This window comes from Oreochromis aureus, linkage group 14 (assembly GCF_013358895.1).
Source record: "Oreochromis aureus strain Israel breed Guangdong linkage group 14, ZZ_aureus, whole genome shotgun sequence".
NCBI lineage: Eukaryota > Metazoa > Chordata > Actinopteri > Cichliformes > Cichlidae > Oreochromis > Oreochromis aureus.
In genome coordinates, this window is record NC_052955.1 from 9,298,131 (window position 1) to 9,316,491 (window position 18,361).

General features: G+C 36.6%; 1 protein-coding gene across 2 annotated transcripts; it reads left to right on the top strand.

The window, feature by feature from the left end:
• The first annotated feature begins 4,007 nt into the window (after positions 1-4,007).
• postnb (periostin, osteoblast specific factor b) lies at positions 4,008-16,892 on the top strand. Of its 2 annotated transcripts, XM_031727760.2 has the most exons (21): positions 4,008-4,168; positions 4,569-4,667; positions 7,662-7,726; positions 7,938-8,095; positions 8,174-8,338; positions 8,418-8,564; positions 8,761-8,902; positions 9,629-9,841; positions 9,972-10,106; positions 10,766-10,914; positions 11,059-11,195; positions 11,385-11,515; positions 11,640-11,770; positions 12,090-12,192; positions 12,287-12,354; positions 12,597-12,642; positions 13,847-14,023; positions 14,097-14,144; positions 14,485-14,559; positions 14,651-14,683; positions 15,615-16,892. In XM_031727760.2, exons 1-21 carry the CDS (start codon positions 4,050-4,052, stop codon positions 15,641-15,643), a joined length of 2,370 nt encoding a protein of 789 aa, XP_031583620.1. In that variant the 5' UTR covers positions 4,008-4,049; the 3' UTR covers positions 15,644-16,892. The 2 variants fall into 2 exon arrangements, with proteins under 2 accessions (XP_031583620.1, XP_031583621.1); XM_031727761.2 differs by lacking the exon at positions 14,651-14,683.
• Positions 16,893-18,361: the final 1,469 nt, after the last annotated feature.

An 18,361-nucleotide genomic window follows, 5' to 3' on the forward strand; every position in this document is an offset into this window, starting at 1 on the left:
TCAGTAGTTAAGTGGAAAAGGAGCAATAAATTTATTTTGAATGTCTATAAGGCATGATACTTTGTTCTAACTTTTCTATTTCAAAAGCTCAAATTTTAAAGGTTTCCATTAATTGTGTGTTTGTTGACCAAGTTTGTGAGACTGTGTATAATCTTAGTAAATTATCCTGGACAGAACATATCAAGATTGTCGCTAATTTAGGAAATGGGATTTCTGGGGTTAAAAGACCAGACTCAATCAGACAGTTAATCCAGGCTTTGACATTTTATGACATTTTATGAGTGGCATGCATTACCTTTGTTGTGGAGGGAGCATAAAGGTCTTAGCTGGTTAAATTAAAACAGAGTTTGTTAAGTCTTATGCTTTTATTGATGTTATATATCTGTGTGGAGATTGTAATAATGCACTGTTAAAATTTAAAGACCTGTGACCCCAGGAAGAATAGCTGCTTTAGCTAATGAGGATCTTAATAAACTAAACCAAACCTAATTGCAGAAATCTTGTTTGTGCTTGGAGAAAAGAATTTAGTAAATAGTTTACCTTTTCTCTACTTGTATATACAGTCGTTCTTCTATGGAACAGCGTAGCACAGCTGTCCTCAATATTTCTCCTTTTCTCACAGACTCTGTGACGTATTAGAGGAAAAAAAACACTAAAGGCATATTTTTCTTTCTCATATATGACAAATAATACTAATTCTGTTTTTGTCATGAACTATAAATTCTTACATGTGGAGCTCTTCTTATAAATAAATACCTTTTAAAGTAGTTTTGGCCATTTTTTAATTGTTATTTTAACCAAAGACCAAGAACAGTTGGGCAGAACAGTCATTCATTTTAAGATAAATTAAGTGCCTTTTTTATCCAGATATGGTTTCTTCTTATCATAATCATAAATGTGACATGTTGAATATTTACTGTAAATCAATTTGCAAAATGAGGTCTGCCTTGAAGAGTTACAGAAAAGAACAACTGTTTGAATGTTAGTGCATTAGTATGAATATTCTAGTAATAACACTCTTACATCCATGACTCTTTGTAAGAGATTTTTCTAAGTCATTTTTAATTAGCTGGTAAGCCCAGCATACCTTTTGTCAACCTTGACTTAAATGGAAGAGAAACCTGTATGGTTTTATGCTATTGATCACTGAAACTGGTGCAGTAAGACTACAGGCTGTTGGTACATGTGAGAGCTTCACCACTGTTAATAATTTAGCACTCAGCACTGATATTTCCGGTTCTCTCTTATGATTTAGTGATTCTGTGGTTAGAAGAAAAAGGAGCTTGTAATATGGTCTATAGCCAAATAGGACATGAAGCACCCTCTAGTGATCTGTGAGGATATTAAAAAAAACAAGAGTAGTTGGCTAATGACAATACTATGGTACCTCTGTGTAGTGACTATGTAACTAATCATACTATTTAAAGTAGAAAACCTGTGAAAAACATGCCATGATGGTACCTTTCAGGTAGACAGAGGCCTATTTTGTTGCTACTTTTAACCTGTAGTCAACAACACAGAGTTTAATAGAGGTATGGTACTACATTGATTAATTGAGCTAATAGGTGCCTGTGAATCAGTGCTGCTGGTGCTTGGTTACTCATAGTTTGTATTTTCACAGACCGTTTCACACCTTCATGGTTTGAAGCTTGCAGGCAACCTTGGGTGCTGGATGAAACTGATGTCAGTTTCTGTTACCATAGCAGCCCTGCTATCTTTAGAAACCAATCAACAAAGTGTTTGGGTCTTTGTACTATATCTGAAAAGCTCACTCAGTTAAGATTGCTGTTGCACTTTTTCCTTTCATTTCCACTTAAAAGTAAAATGAGAGGAGCCCGTACTTGGGATCAAGACTTACTTTATTCTTTGTGGCACATGAAATGTTTGTGTCGGTGCCAGCGTGTGTGTCAAGGACTGATTCAGAGAGAGCGTGTTCTGATTCAAAGTGCAAAAGCCACACTGCATTTGATTATCACTGCAACGAGTGTGTGGTGATTCCATTATCTCTCACTGGCTGTTTAATAGGATGACGGGACTGCATAGTAACTGTATTTCAGTGTTTTGGATTTTCGAGGATTAAGGGGCTTTCTAAATGCATTAAATAAAGGTGATAAGAAGCTTGGGCCTTCAAACTGTCACTTTTTAAATGTGATTGGCTGATTTTTTCATTTCAGGCTTACAAGCTGAAAATACAAAGTCAGTCCACTGATTTTCAGCTCCAGATGTCTGTCTGTTTGCTTTTCTTTGCCATCTTCCCTTTCTAACCCCTCAACCAGTCACAGCAGCTGCCTCTCCCCGAACAGGGTTCTTCCAGAGGTCTCTTTCTGTGACGACTGAGCTCTGATTCCCTAAGTGCTTGCTAAACGGGAACTTTTAGAGAGAGCTTTTCTCTCTAATATTTACCTACATCTTTACCTACAATATGAAGCTCACTTAGATAACTGCAGTTTTGAACTGATGTTACATAAATAAAACTAAACTGAGTTCAATGTGTGCACAGTATTGGGTCTTAGATTGTAGCTTTTTTTTTTTTTTTTTTCAAATCCGCTGACTTGGCTGGTTAAGACAATCTTTTCCTTATCCTATTTAGAGCATCTGGTTAAAACCAGATTGGTTTCACAACATGTGGCAAACAGAACTCTATAACTAAAACCTTTGGGTATGGTACAAATAACAATTACAATCCAGAACTGTTGATATTTGCACAGTGAAAACAAATTAATGATCATTAACCAGTGCCATGAGTCATTTAGCTTATTAATAGACTAGAGAGTTGCAACTTTTAGAAATAACAAAAGATGACATATACATTGCTTTCATATGCTTGGCACATGGGCTCCTGCTGTTCATAGTTACAGCCTGTTATCATTTCCTTGTAACAGTTGTGGGATTTTACATTTTCCACATCTGAGACATTTCCCAGACAATTGTTTCCTGTGCTCTGTTATATATGTGAAGTTGTTTTTAAGACGCTTCTGTTAACATGCCAGTGCGAGTTTCTATGTCCTGTTACTACTTGTGTTACAGCACTTAAGTGTTGCCTCGAGACTCCATTCTTTGTAGCCTTAAAAAATACCATGGCTCCACTATGAAAACATCTGACAAGTTAATAGTAGATGCAAAGAACTGAAAACACCAGCTGAACTTCAAAGACTACAAAAATAGTTTTCTGCTAAACAAGAAGATACTTTCAGATACTTCTGTATCTCAATATTTACTGCTCCTCGAATGTAAAAGTTATCATGGGCGATATTATCCATGTCCAACAGCACTGTGAGCCTCGGTGCTTGTACTCCCACAGCCACAAGGTGGAGCAAACTGCATTCTGAAAGATTTACACCATCCTTGTTCTGGCATTTGTTCAGAGCAGATATTATGTAATGTGTCTTTGTTTGCACTCCAAATAAAGGACACTTTTATAGGCAAGATACATTTGAACTCTTCATCCCAAGTATCCCATCTGTTCAATATCTATATCTATCATGCATCACTCAGCTTCATAGCACTAGACACAAACTGAAATATTTTGCATCTGTGCACTGAGAATGTGTGGTGAGCCTTCGAATCTTTCTTTGAATCAGTGTGCAGATGCAATACAACACAACTGATTTTTTGATAAAACTTTTTCCATAAAGTGAAAGCATAAACAGATAAAGTGACTTTTAGAATGACTCTTATATGGCTAAAACATGTGTTTATGGAAATTATTTTGTGGCAAATGTGCACATTCAAATTTAGATAAGGAATTGAAAAGGTTAATTTAAAAAATGGTAAAACTGCTAACAATTAAAAATGGTCTCACTACTTTAAAAATGCTTTTCTCAGATCAGTTAATATAGAAAAAAAAGATTGCAATCCTTGATTATAAATGATAAAGCTCAGTACATGTTTTAAGTCATATGGGATTTTTTTTAAGTGCTGGGTGGTCCATGCATGTACAAAAAAAATTGCCATCCTCCTAGGGTGGGTGAGACTTGTGGAATATAAACTCCTGCTCTCCGTCTGCTCCCACTACTCTGGGTCTGGGTGGGCTAGCGAAGGAATCAGGGATGAAGCTCCTTTTTGTGGTTGCCTGTGCACTTTTTGTGCTCTGTACATTTGATAATGCTGACTCCTCAGCTTATGACAAAATTGTTGCCCACAGCAGGATCAGGGCAAGAAAAGAAGGGTAAGCTCATCTATATATATTGTTTTGCTCTCTTTTTGTGCATGCATGAACATTGAACAGTTGTTATCATTTCTGCACATCTGTATGTTGTATAACTCTATAAGTCCAACTATTTCAACAATATTAATTGTGTATTTTTTTGAAGGGTATCTAAAATCTTGCATTTCACTTAGGACATGTTTAATCCAGCATGTGTCGTTATCAATATTCATACTTAACAGTCTGGCTTCAAAAGCAGCAGTAGTATTTGCCAAATAATTATTCATGCTTGACGGCCTGATGTCTTATCCATCTGGGCTGTTAAATAATCCTTTACACGTGAATAATTTCATAGATTCCTACTGATGTCTTACTTGCTGACTAATTCTTCATCACATTTTTTGGTATTAATTCTCATTAGACCCAATGTCTGCGCCCTTCAGCAAGTCATGGGAACCAAGAAGAAATACTTTAGCACTTGCCGTAACTGGTACAGAGGGTCCATCTGTGGAAAGAAAGCGTGAGTGCTTGTTTTGTGTATCCAACAGGAAAAACTGTACCTCCAGTTCAAACAAATACATTCACTCAGCAGTTATGTGGGCTTACTGTTCTCTTTATTTTCTTTTCCCATTTCTTCTACTCCACCCCCACCCCACAACCCCCACCGCGCTCACACACACACACACACACACACACCACCTCCTGCCCCCATTTTTCATGGAAACTCGGATGTTTCCACAGAGATAGACATCTGTTATCTTACTTTGAATTACATTACCACTTAAAATGAAAAACACATTTATAGATCCAGCCTTTAAACTCTTTGTATAGAAAACAGTCCAGTTTGACCCTATAAACTAAAAGTTAGGGTTTTCATAACTTGAGCAGTCTGGTTGATGTTGAATGCCACAGTGGTGAACCACTGATTCCAGGATATGATGTGGCTGCAAAATGTTGACTGTATTCTTGAATGGAAAAGCGTTTAGCTCAGCCATTATAAGAAACCTCTATATTGGTTTTGTTCCAGCAATCTCAGCAGTTTTAGTTTAAACATGAATCAAGTTTGTGGCTATTAACAACCCCCTTTACTCTTTTTCTTCCTTTCACACACATATACATACATACAGCACTCACACTGAGTTTGCCCTCAGTGCTTGACTGAGTCATGCTTCGCACTCTAAATAGGCTTAGTTCTTCATGTTGAATACCCTCTGCTCACTGAACTTGGCAAATGATAAGGTTGAAAACAGTCAAAATATTGTGTTTGTTTTAGCGGAAGTCTGACAAGGAACTATATAATCAATGAAAAGTTGGCTGAGCTAAAGCTGCAGTTAAAGCTAACTGATTTACTCATTTAAACCTATTACAATCTTCTAAATTAAATAAGTAAACTTCAGTTTGAGTTAGACTTTTCTCCCATAGAAGAGCTGCACTGACAGCAGAGATATTCATATTTGTCAGTGAAGTTTAACTGGATCATCTGGTTGAGTACAAATAAATTGACCTTCTTTTTTTTTTTTAATGTACATGTTACATGATTGAGGAGGCCAGGTCTCCTGGATGCATTAACTGCATCAGATTATATTACCTTCTCCAACCAAGCCTATTGCTCCTCCCATCATTCCTCCTACTCTGTCTTCCATAAATCCCCCAGATGTTAGTAGTCCTCCAGCATTAGAGCAAAACATTTCTTTCAGTTATAACTTTCAGAAGTGCTTTATTAAAACTGCAAAATGATTTTGTTTACCATCTCTAAATTTTCCTTGTAGGGGAGAACATGTGCATTTTAAGCTAAAATGTCACCAGTGCCTTTTGTGATCATTTGAAGAACTTCAGGGTAACTAGCTCACCAAGATAATCAAAGACAGTGAGACCTGAATAGAACTTTTCCATTTATGGCAGTTGGTGCTGCACTCAAAGTGTTTGTCTTCACCCTCTGAGAGAATATTCTCTGCCAGAGCAGGTCTGCCTCTAAAGAAGCTTTATATTAACAAACTTCAGAATCCAGGCTGAAATTTTTTTGATGGGTTTAACTGAAATTACGCTTCATGGAGGATACAAAATAACAAAGTTAGCGGAGCAGTACTTTTGAAGAGATGCTGCTAAATCAAAAGTTTCCAATTCCGTAGCCAGACACAGCTCCACAGCGTGGGAAAGCAATGTTACGAGGTTTTTGCTGACTCTGCCTCAATGGGGCTTATGTGATCTCATCCCAATTCCCGCAACTCTGATGCAGACCAAGAAGCGTTGGTCTGTACGCTGGCTGAAACATAATAATCAGATAAGAGCAACAGTAAAGTAAAGTCTAGACTATAAATCATCATCTTAAATGTAATTCATCTTGCCACCATGTTGTATAATGTTTCTCACATGTATCCCTTAAAAGCCATAAAACATGTGTGTAAATTCTGTCTTTATTGTCTAAATTTGCCTAAACTGTTCTAAACTATTAATGGCAGATTTCACATGCCGATCTCACAGGAATACTGTTGATAGAAATGAACTGCTAAACTTTTGTATTTTAACATCCTTTTTCCTTTAGTTTATTTTTCTTGTATTTGGAATTGGTATATGCATTGCCAAAAGCAATACTACTTGTTATTATACACTAATTACCATGACTTGGAAAAGTAGCAGCTTTCCTGCAGTTAGGGTTTATTTTTTCTGACAATTAAAACTGGGCAATCTACCTCAATGATCTCCCCTGCCTACTCTTGGTGCATATGGCATTGTTTATTCCTCATAGCTATGTCTCTGACGTTTTCATCATCTTGGGAGTCTTTTTACTGTTGAATACACGTTAGGTATTTGAGGTAAAGTAGATATATTCAAATGTCCAGTTTTCCCAGAGGAAGAGATAATGCTATAGCTTCAGCATGGTCGAACCTGCTGACGTAAGACATTTTTACATCGTGCAGCTGCACTTTGAATTTTACTGGTCTCTTCAGGCTATGACCTCAGGCATTTTGGAGAACATGCTGCTGCTCTTCATATGTGTGTCCAACAGCAAATAAAAATGTGTCAAAGCATAAATCAAAATGACTATTCTCTCAGTATAAAAGTCTGTTTTAAAAATGGGTATGCTGGTGTCCAGAGTAGCTAAACTAAGTCCATCAAATCCATTTTTTTATGTTAACCAACATTTCGTAAACTCAGATATAATTACTAATCAGACTTTCAAGACAGACATCTTAATATAAATGTCACATAGAGTTCAGACTAATTCTGTAGCTTAAAAGAGGAGGACTTGGTGTTATAAATCTACTACTGTAATGCTAGCATGAACCCAATTAGGTTTTGGCAAAAGCCTTTGGATCACATGGTCTGTTTGGGTAATGCAGAGGATAATGGGTAACATCTGGAAGCACTGAAGAAAACAGAAAATCACAGAACGATGATTCAACTAAAAACATAGCAGCAAGAAAAAATACTTTCTTACACGTATTCTTAAGATTGGTATCTTAAACTTATGTGCAAATCCATATTTTTGATGTGTGTATTTTTTTTCCTGCAGGACTGTGCTTTATGAGTGTTGCCCAGGGTATATGAAAATGGATGGCATGCTTGGCTGCCCTGCAGGTATGGTCTGTACTGTTTTGTAGAACAGTTGTAGAACAGCTGTGTTTTAGCTTTGAAACCAGACCAAATAAACTAGAAGCAAGTGCCACAGCATATTGTTGATGCATTTTTTTTTATTTCAAGTTCCAATCGATCAATTCAAAGATTGTGTTTTATTTCTATTTTCAAAAACAAAGCTCGACACTTATCGTGATTTTTTTTTCTTTCTTAGTTGCCCCGATTGACCACGTGTATGGCAGTTTGTCTATAGTGAAGGCCTCATCAACCCAAAACTACGCTGACATTTCCAAGCTAAGATCTGAGATTGAGGGACCAGGATCTTTCACCTTCTTTGCTCCCAGCAATGAGGCTTGGGATAATTTGGATGCAGTGAGTCAGGACAAAACAAAAAGCTCTGGGAGATCCTCATCTTTGAGATTTTAACACCCAGTTTTTTTCATCTAACAGACAGTGAGGGATGCGCTGGTCAGCAACGTCAATATTGAACTATACAATGCTCTTCATTATCATATGGTCAACAACCGCCTCCTGACCAAAGACTTAAAGAATGGAATAAAAGTGACCTCCATGTACAACGACCTTGATCTCCATATTAACCATTACTCCAATGGGGTGTGTACTCAGTGTTATTTTAACATTTTACATAAACCATTTGTCAGGGGTATTACACTGAAACAGATGTTGTGTACAGATAGTGACTGTGAACTGCGCCAGGATCATCTACGCCAACCAGATCGCCACAAATGGAGTCGTGCATGTCATCGACCGCGTCATCAGTACTATTGGAAACACTATTCAAGATGTCATTGAAGTTAACGATGACTTGACAACACTGAGTGTGAGTACAAGCTTTGGTTGAAGAAAAATGATTAACAACTAAAACTGCAAACCCTGCTGTAAACGACTTATTGATGTAATATGAGACTCTTACAGTTACTATTATACAATTAAATTGTGAATATTTTCTTTGTATGCTGCTTTACAGTATAATGAAGTTCACTAAATATAATATTGATGGTGACATAATCTTCTAGGATCTATTTCAAAATTCTGAGCTTTTGGAGAAACTGGGTCAGCCAGGACATTACACTCTTTTTGCCCCTACCAATGAAGCCTTTGAGCAGCTCGGCAGCGATGTACTGGAAAGAATTCAGAGTGACAAGCAGGCCCTCAAAGGTAAATCAGACTTCTTCAAAGGCTTATTTTTAGTGTTAAGTTAATTGTAGCAGAACGATGTTTACTGATGGAAGTACTGGAAAAGAAATGTAGTGGTTGCTGGGAGCATGGTTGTGCATTGAGCTTCTTCCAATTCAAAACAGATGAAGCCACAATAGATCTGGAGCTTATTTAGCTTTAAAAACTAACGTGAACCAAAAAACAACTTTTGTCTTTCAAGCCAAGCATTAAATTGTGAGTTTGAAAACATATAATGCAACACATAATTTGACATTTTTATGGCCTTTTTTTTAACTGCTGTTCACCTATATGTATCTTCATAAAATATACTTGTATAATTATCAGTAATATTAGTTATTATTTAAAATTAAGTTGAGATATACATTGTGATTTCTTAAAGAATCAGAATTTCTAAAAGGCTTTCAAGATAATTTTCAATCTAAGCACCAAGAGATAGTAAAAAGTTGTACTTCATCTGTATTTCCTCATATATATTTGCTGTGCCGTGCTCAGATCAGAACAGTTCCCCTCAAAGACAAACAGGGCCTCACTAGAGGACCACTGGGATCTAAAGGATATGCAGGTTTCTTGGATATAACCATCTTGGCTGTGGTATAACAAAGGAAAAAACATTAATGTCCCAGTGTATCAGACAAACATCTACTTATACAACTAAATCATATATTAACTCAAATATTTTACTTATTTTTATTTTTTTTGTTTCAGCTCTTCTGTCTTTCCACCTCCTGGACTCAATCCAGTGCTCTGAAGGTATCCTGGCTGGCACCTCTTATGAGACACTGGAGGGCAACAACATTGAAATTGGCTGTGATGGCGAAAGCTTGACAGTCAATGGCATTAAAATGGTGCGCCAGAAGGACATTGTCACCACCAATGGTGTCATCCATATTATTGACAAAGCACTTGTTCCAGACTCAGGTTAGAGCACCTCTTTGCTTCCTATTCGGACATGCTTTGTTTATTACAGAATATGCATATCGAAGAATATGTATATATTTGTCTATAGTTCATATTCTAAAACTGTCAGGATTTCCTTTACCTCTTTAAGCCAAGCAGGTAATGGAACTGTTGGAAAGTTCCCAGTCAACCTTCACTGACATGGTGTCCGAGCTGGGCCTTTCTGGTGGCATGAGATCAGATGCAGAGTACACTTTACTGGCTCCATTCAACAGTGTCTTTACTGGTGAGTTACATACTGCTCATTATACCACTTGCACTCCTCTATTTTCCACTCAGCAGGTTGCAATGTTGATTTTTTAAAAATGCTTCAATGAATTCATGCAAAGTCTTAATGTCATATGTTGAAAAAAGTAGCCGCTATGCTTCTCATGTTTTAAGAAACAATTAATTGTAGTCAGCTAGGGAAAAATTGTATCTTATTTATATTGATACTCTTTTGTCAGTGGATGTAAAGAATTCCACAATAAGAAAATCTAAAAGTGACTGTTATCACTGAATGTTGTCACATTTATTCTGTGCATTTATTCTATTTATTGTCTATCTTGGCATAAGACACGTCCAAGAAAAATCTGGAAAACTGTGACAGATGATGATGTTTCGTGCTCAATCCATAAACTTTCCCTCTGTCTGTCTGTGAACATGGACCTACAGAGCATTTATCGTCATTTGTAGGATACTATTTGTGGTTCATCTGCAGAACTGTCAGGTCACTGAGTACAGAGTTGACTTTGGTCAAAATATGTTTGTTGCTGCTTTAGGGTAATGGTAGTCAAAGTAGTAAGAATATAGTTTTTTGAAGCCAATGCTTTAAATTTAAATGTATTTTTTTCCTGCGTAATTAATTTGAAATGAGAAACATAAAACTGTTTCTTTCCTCTGCAGATGAAGTAATGTCCATGGATCAGGACTTACTCAGAATTATCCTGGAGAACCACATCTTGAAGAATAAGATTGTTCTGGGACAGCTGTACAATGGCCAGCAGCTGGAGACCATTGGAGGGAAAATTCTTCGGGTCTTCATCTATCGTTCAGTGAGTACTCTTCTCTAAAGTTTTGCCCAGTAGTTATAGCTGGAGGCCATTAAAGACTTGTTATAGGCAATAGCCTCAATCAATCTTCAAATCTTTGAGACTTCAAGTTTATTCTCTTTTATTCAACTTGTTTTACATCTGCAGGCTGTGTGCATCGAGAATTCCTGCCTGATACGAGGCAGTAAAGAAGGAAGCAATGGGGCCCTTCATCTCATGAGGACTCTGTTGAAACCTGCAGAAAAAACTATGTACGAGATTCTGACAGAAAACGGAGGGTTCAAGTAAGTACAATGGGAATGAAAATGGACTGTGGTCTTAAAAACCAGTATAATACTCAAACCACATCTTGACTATCATTACATTAAATCCACATGGCACATATGGGAATGGGAAAGTGCTGTTGCTGCAATATGTCATCCCTTAGAGGCGTCTACAACAGCCAAGTTACAGTTTTCTTCTCTGCTCTTTAGGATCTTTTTGTCTCTGATGGAAGCTGCTGGCTTGACTGACGTGCTTCAACAGGAGGGAGGCTTTACTCTGTTTGCCCCAAGCGACACGGCTTTTGCAGGTTTAAGTGAAAGGGACATGGCTGTGTTGAAGAGTAAGTTTACCAGACTTTTTTGTCTATTTGTGTTTGTTTTAAGTACTTATGTTGGGCGGTAAAAGTCTGGATAGAAATGCAAAATAAAATAATAGCTAATGTGTATGTCTTTGCTTTATTTCAGAGGACATAAATGCACTTAGAACCATCCTTCTGTATCACATCAATAATGGTATCTTCATTGGTGGTGGTTTGGAGCCTGGGGTGACAAACCTTCTCAAGTCCCTCCAGGGCAGCAACCTCAAAGTTGTAGTTGTAGGTATTTTGTGCATCCAGATGGAACCTATATGTCTTAATCTATTAAACCTTATACCTCAGATAATTACTGGGGGTTTTTGTTTTGTTTTATTTAATCATAAAGAGTTAAGTATTCAATAAAACTGTTTTATATGGTAGTGTCTATGAATACTGTCTGATTAAAAGTCATTGTCCACTTTGAAACTCAGTGACTCCAGTAAGCTAATGATATTTAATGTGGGACAGAGATCATTCCTCATATTTTAGTATGTGGTTTCATTCACACCCAACACTTTGTGGTTTTCTTGTCTGTAACTGTTTTAATGGTTGTCCTCAGGCAAACAACACTGTGAAGGTTAATTCTGTTCAAGTCCCTGAGGCTGATATGATGGCCACAAATGGAGTTATTCACTTTGTCAACAAGCTGTTGTATCCTGAAGGTAAAACTTTCATCCAGTTTTTGTCTTATAAATCTGTCAAGAAACGTGATAACTGTAAATACCTAATTGCAGTCAATGCCGTGCTGTCTTGTAGAAATCCCTATTGGATCCCAGGAACTCCAGATGGTTCTGACGAAGCTCATCTCTTATATTCAATTTAAGGTTTGTTTGTTTGTTTTTTTGTTGTTATTAAAGTTCCAGAGATGTTGGGTTGGGTCTAGTTTGCAGTTTTTTATTCTTTATTTAAGTCGTAACAAAATTTTTATAATTCCATGTAAAGTATAAGAAATAGCACATACAATGTAGCAAATACAATATTTTTCAGCTGAGCTGAGCAATTATATGCTTTATTATGCAGCATAGACATTTAATATGCTTTAACAATTGTATTTACTTTTTTACAGTACATTTCTGGATTCAGATATCAGGAAATTCCTCTTACATTTTTGAGTAAGTCGTTTGCATTTTTCACTGTCATTAATAACTCTGTGCTCCCTGTTGTTATTATAGAGGACTGTCACTTGTGTCATTCAGGAAGGTATAGTAATGATGATTAAAGAATATCAACATCATGTGATTCCTAATCAGTGAAGTATGACCAGTTATATTTAATGAAACTGTTGGAAGCACAAAACTGAGGACCGGTGGAAAAAATAAAAATAATATATTCCTCATCTAATGAGAACCGCAATATTTGATTATGACTGCTGATCTTGCTACCACATTCTGGAAATTGTTTAAGGCCCCACCCTGAGGTACTCACACAATACCTGTCACTGCCTGAGAAAAAAAAAAACATTAGGCAATTAGCTAAGATTAGCATTTGTTAATCCATTGGCATTTCTTCTTTCCACTTGCCAAAAATTGCTTGGTATCGCTCCATTTCCATTAAGGTAGTCAAGATGGTGAACAGTGAGGACAGGGAGTGTACAGTGTACATAACAAAATATGGGAATCTTTATGAGATTACCATCCAGGATTTCACAGTGCACTTTATGTAGCCAAACTTGTCAGTTTACATGTAGTCATGCACTCAAAGCTAGTTAATTACAAATTTTAAAACACAATATTTGGATATCACTGATGTATTAGTCACATGTATTTAAAATAAAGCTGAGCTAAAGCAAATCATAAAGCTGTAGAAAATTATATCAAAATTATATTAGTAGATATCCTTTGATTAGGAATCACCTTTTCTCGTGGCTCAAGAGTTGGCAGTTCATCTTGTAATCGGAAGGTTGCCGATTCGAGCCCTGGCTCCGACAGTCTCGGTCGTTGTGTCCTTGGGCAAGACACTTCACCAGTTGCCTACTGGTGGTGGTCAGAGGGCCCGGTGGTGCCAGTGTACGGCAGCCTCGCCTCTGTCAGTGCGCCCCAGCGCAGCTGTAGCTACAATGTAGCTTGCCACCACCACTGTGTGAATGGGTGGATGACTGAATGTGTAAAGCGCTTTGGGGTCCTTAGGGACTAGTAAAGCGCTATACAAATACAGGCCATTTACCATTTTCTTTCATGGAAGTTTTCTGATCAACTGAAACTGTTTTTTGTGTATGTTGGCTGTACAGAAGTTGATCAGCGTACAATGCTGTGCACTCTTGATTTCGGTGTAGTAAAACATGGCTTCTTTGCTCTTTTACACTTCCTGGGGTAAAAGAAGTGACAAGGGTCATTCAAAGGGAACCCGTCGTCAAAACGGTTACCAGGGTGATTGAAAAGCAGAAGCCCATCCAAAAGGTTACCAGGGTGATTGAAACGCAGAACCCCGTCCAAAAGGTTACCAGGGTGATTGAAAGGCAGAACCCTGTCCAAAAGGTTACCAGGGTTGTCTCTGGTAAGTATTTTTTAAGTGTAAAACACAATCATATGACTTCATATTCAGAACTCACAAATGCTGTTGTTTCCAGGGCCTCAATACTCAGTCAGCACTCGCACCAGCAACATCGATCTGGAAGGTCAGTGAAATGCTTGGAAACTTAAAACTAAGGATTGTTTGTGTGATTATTAATTAATATTATTAATAAATTATTGTTAGATGTGTATGGAAAGAAAATATACTGCATATTTTATCTCTGAATTTAGCTATCACAAATAAAATACAATAATCTAGACTATAATAAAGAGAATTTATACACACATCATAGGTAACTTTCAAATACATATAATAGACTTTAAATCTCATTAAAACATATCTGTTGGAGGATTTAGGTAGAATTTATGTGCTATCACTCTTATCTGATATTTTTTGCCAAATATTTCAGCATCACTTTAAAGATACTTTCATTTTTCCATTAGGAGTTGATCTTTCAGAAGTTTCCACCATTGAAACGAGCGATCTTGACGCATCAAGGCTTACCAAAATAATCCAAAGTGAGTTTTTTTCAAGTCTCTAGGAAGTGGAAAGCAGGAAAATAATTCATAAATAATGTGTGTGATTTGTGTGTTTGTTTTGCCTTTATAGAAGGCAGTTCCAGAGGAACTAATCCCAGAAGAGGTATAAGTAAAAAAAAAAAAAAGAAGAAGAAGGAAAAAGAAATAGAAAGAAAGACAGAAAGAAATGAGACAGATAGTTTAGGCTGTCACTTTAAGACTTTGGCTTCAATTATGCTCCATACTCTTCCTGTACCATATGTCCAACACATCCCTGCAATCACTTTGGAACCTACGGGAATAGCTTGGCATTTTGGGAAATCTGCTTACTCCACTCACTCTTTGTTGAGAGTTTGATAAAAAAAAAAAAAACTGGTAACACTCATTTATGGATTGAGAGGGCCAGCAACCCAGCTTAGTTTAACACAGACAAAAGAGATAGCTGGCAATCACACTGTAATGCCAAGAAAATATAGTCCTGCACAAAGCCTTCTGTAAAACCACGTGCTGGTTTCAGAATTCCGATACAGATTAAACAGACAAAAATTCATTAACTGGTGCTGGTACAGACCCAGGCTAGTTATTTTCCAGCTATTTCTTAGTTAAGCCAGCTGCTATAGCTTCATTTTGGTCTTGTGCATACAGTAATGTTATCAGTCTTCTCATCTAACTTTCAACAAGAAAGATGCAAATACAATTCCCCCAAAATATCAACATTCCTTTATTCCAGCTGCAGTCTCTTTACTCATCTGCTGTCATGCTTGCTGCCACAATGCTCTCCTCAAAGGCTATGCTGAAATGTGTTGCTTCAGTGGCTGTTATACAACATTTTGTGAGACCCACATCCAGCCCGGCATCCACCTGTATAGTTTCTGAGACTATACACTTCCCAAGAGGGGAAGTCATCATCATCACTCCTGCTCCATGCGCTTGGTGTTTCCATCTGGGCAGTGATGAGAGTTTGGATGCCAAACTTCAGCACAGTATATCTTTTAGACTTAGACAACAACCTAATCCACATGACTGACAAATATTTATTGTTCTTTTTTTTCCAGATGGAGGCAGGAGGAGGGGAAGGGACTGAGCACAAGCCGATGAGAACACCTCCCGGGTAAAAGCAGAAAGAGACGTCAAACCCAGAGGTTAAAGTTGGTGTTCTAATACAAGGGCTTTGCCTAAAATGTCAGTGATTTCATACTGTAATAGGTATACCTGACAAAAAAACTACTCTCATAAACACTTTAATGGTGCTTTGAATGTATATAAAGCAAGTTCACATGAACATTTTAGCATGATTTTAAATACACAGAAAGTCAATGCAGCTATAGGATAGTCTGAATGCATTCATTCATTCATTAGATTTACAATAAAATACTTTAATTGTGAGCTTCTCTATGACTTTGCTTAATGCGAAGAGGTTAAAAGCTGCCTGGAAAATTTCAAAATCTAAGCATGATAAAGATAAAAAAAAAAAACAAAAAACAAAAAAAAAACATGTTTTCTGACTTTAACTGTATTTTTTTTTTTTAATTGTCTCTGTGTATTGTTTAAGATGTAATGTAAATTTGTCTCTCTTTCTATCATTTGGAATGATGTAGCTGAATGCTTTTGGCTTTGCCTTCTATTTTTCAAACAACTTCCAATAAAGTGCTTTTGTTGAGATAAATATGCCTGTTTGAACAGGGTATTAGTGGAGATTGTGTCATTTTGAAGTCTTTGCAAAATTCTTTAATGGTAAGTTTTGCTTCATTGAGATGTTAAAACTAAATTTGTGCTTGGAAAAAAATTCTTTACTCCACAAAATTTGGACCATAGTACACAAACAACATCACTTTTTTTTAAATGTATGCTCATTCTGCTTTTGTTAGCCTGTTAAATGTTTAACATTATGATGGTCCTGCTCAGAGAAAAATGTATACTTCTGAAAATGTTTTGCCACTTGATATAGGATTTTATCTAGTGAGTATATGCAAGCTTCCTTTGTTATTTTAATTTCATAATGTGCCAGCTGTTTTTAATGAGTGACATATCCAGACACAGGACCAACACATTAGCACCTGGACACTTTTATTAGAGTCATGCTCCTCTATATGCGTGGATTATGGCAGTGTGAGTAGCAGCATTTCTTCTACCAAAATGTGATTGTTGTTCAGCATTAATGGAGCCTTTACACACATTTTGGAAATGCTCCTAAGCAGTGATTTCAAAATATTTACACAAATTACATCATAATGTAATGTACTCAATTATAGCCATTTGATGGTATTTTTCACATTTGTGACTGTTGCTGACCCTTTGCCAAAATAACTTTATTAAATGTGAGATTGCCTGTGGATGTCTGCTTTATATTTACTTAACTTTTCCAGTATTTTGTTTACCCAAGTTTTTCAAAATATTTTGCTCACAATAAATTCATAGTAGTATTTTTAGTTTAATAGTGGCCTAAAAGAGGGTTTTAAAGAGTTGTAAAGTCTAAACAGCAGTCCAACTTATTGGAAACAGAACTGTAGATTCTAAAACGTATGAGTCATTCCTTTCAGTGGTTTAGCCATGCATCTGCCAGTTTAAAAGGATCCAAGCAGTTTGGATTCTGTACAAAATAAACATAAAAATTGGTTTAAAAAATAACTGCATTATCCTAATTTTCAAGAAGAGTCAGCTGCCTTTACTGATAAAAAAAAAGGTCTAACTATAAAACTACAAATAATTTATGTAAACTACAAAATATGATGACAAAAAAAAATTAACATTGGCATCAATTACAAAATACTTACATTTCATTTCAAAATGCTTTGCCGAATTTCATTTGTCAAAAGAATATGTAAGTAATATGTTTTTTGTGACAATGCAGCTGAGATACTTCCCTGAGGTTACAGGGACATTATGTTTGCTGTTATGTACAGATATTTGGGTCAGCACCAGCTTCTGCGTTATTGTTTCATGAGAAGAAATTCCTCAGTGCAGTTTATGGCTTCTTGGATGCATTAAAACGGATTACAACCTCAAGCAGCCAAGAAACTTTTGCAACAGGCAAAACAGACATGGCAAAATATAAAACGTTTTTTGTTTTTTTTGTTTTTTATCTGTTATTTCACATCAGAAATCATTTACAGGAATCGTCAACAAGCTTTGGCGATCCAGGCTGCTGGTTCACATGGCCTGATATGATGAAGTCATACAAATAATCAGTGTTTTGCCGTTTATGTGTTGCTTTTCCCAAAAACATCCCTATTGACAGCCTAAGTGAAGCATCACATCTGCTCATGCAGTCAGTAGCTTATGAAAAATCAAAAATAATATTTGTCTACCAAGCAAAGAAGCACAAATAATATCTTAGTATTTTCTGTAGAGCGAGACCTGCACCATATGGCCTAAAACCTGCTCACATCTGTACTCTGTGGCTGTTTTAACAAGTAATGAACTGTCAAAAGCTCATCCGCATTGAAGTATAACTGTGAGGCAACTTTTTATACCTCTAATTATAGATGACAGGTATCATTACTGAATATCTGACATAATTGCTTACACCACAGAAGCTGCTCAGTTATGTAAGTCTGCATGCTACATTTTTCTTACTTACCTAATAGCAATTAAACATATTTTAGCTCACATTGTTGATGCTGTTTCTTTCAGCATGATGAGAGAAACAAGAAGTACCTTCATTTGCTGTTTGATAAGTTTGTGTTCTTTACAAGGGGATTAAAACTGAATGTCTCAAATTCAGCAGTGCTGAAACAACCTCTGCAGCACATTTTAGGTACCGTGTGGCATCATGTTGATATTATCTTGGTGCATTGGAGCC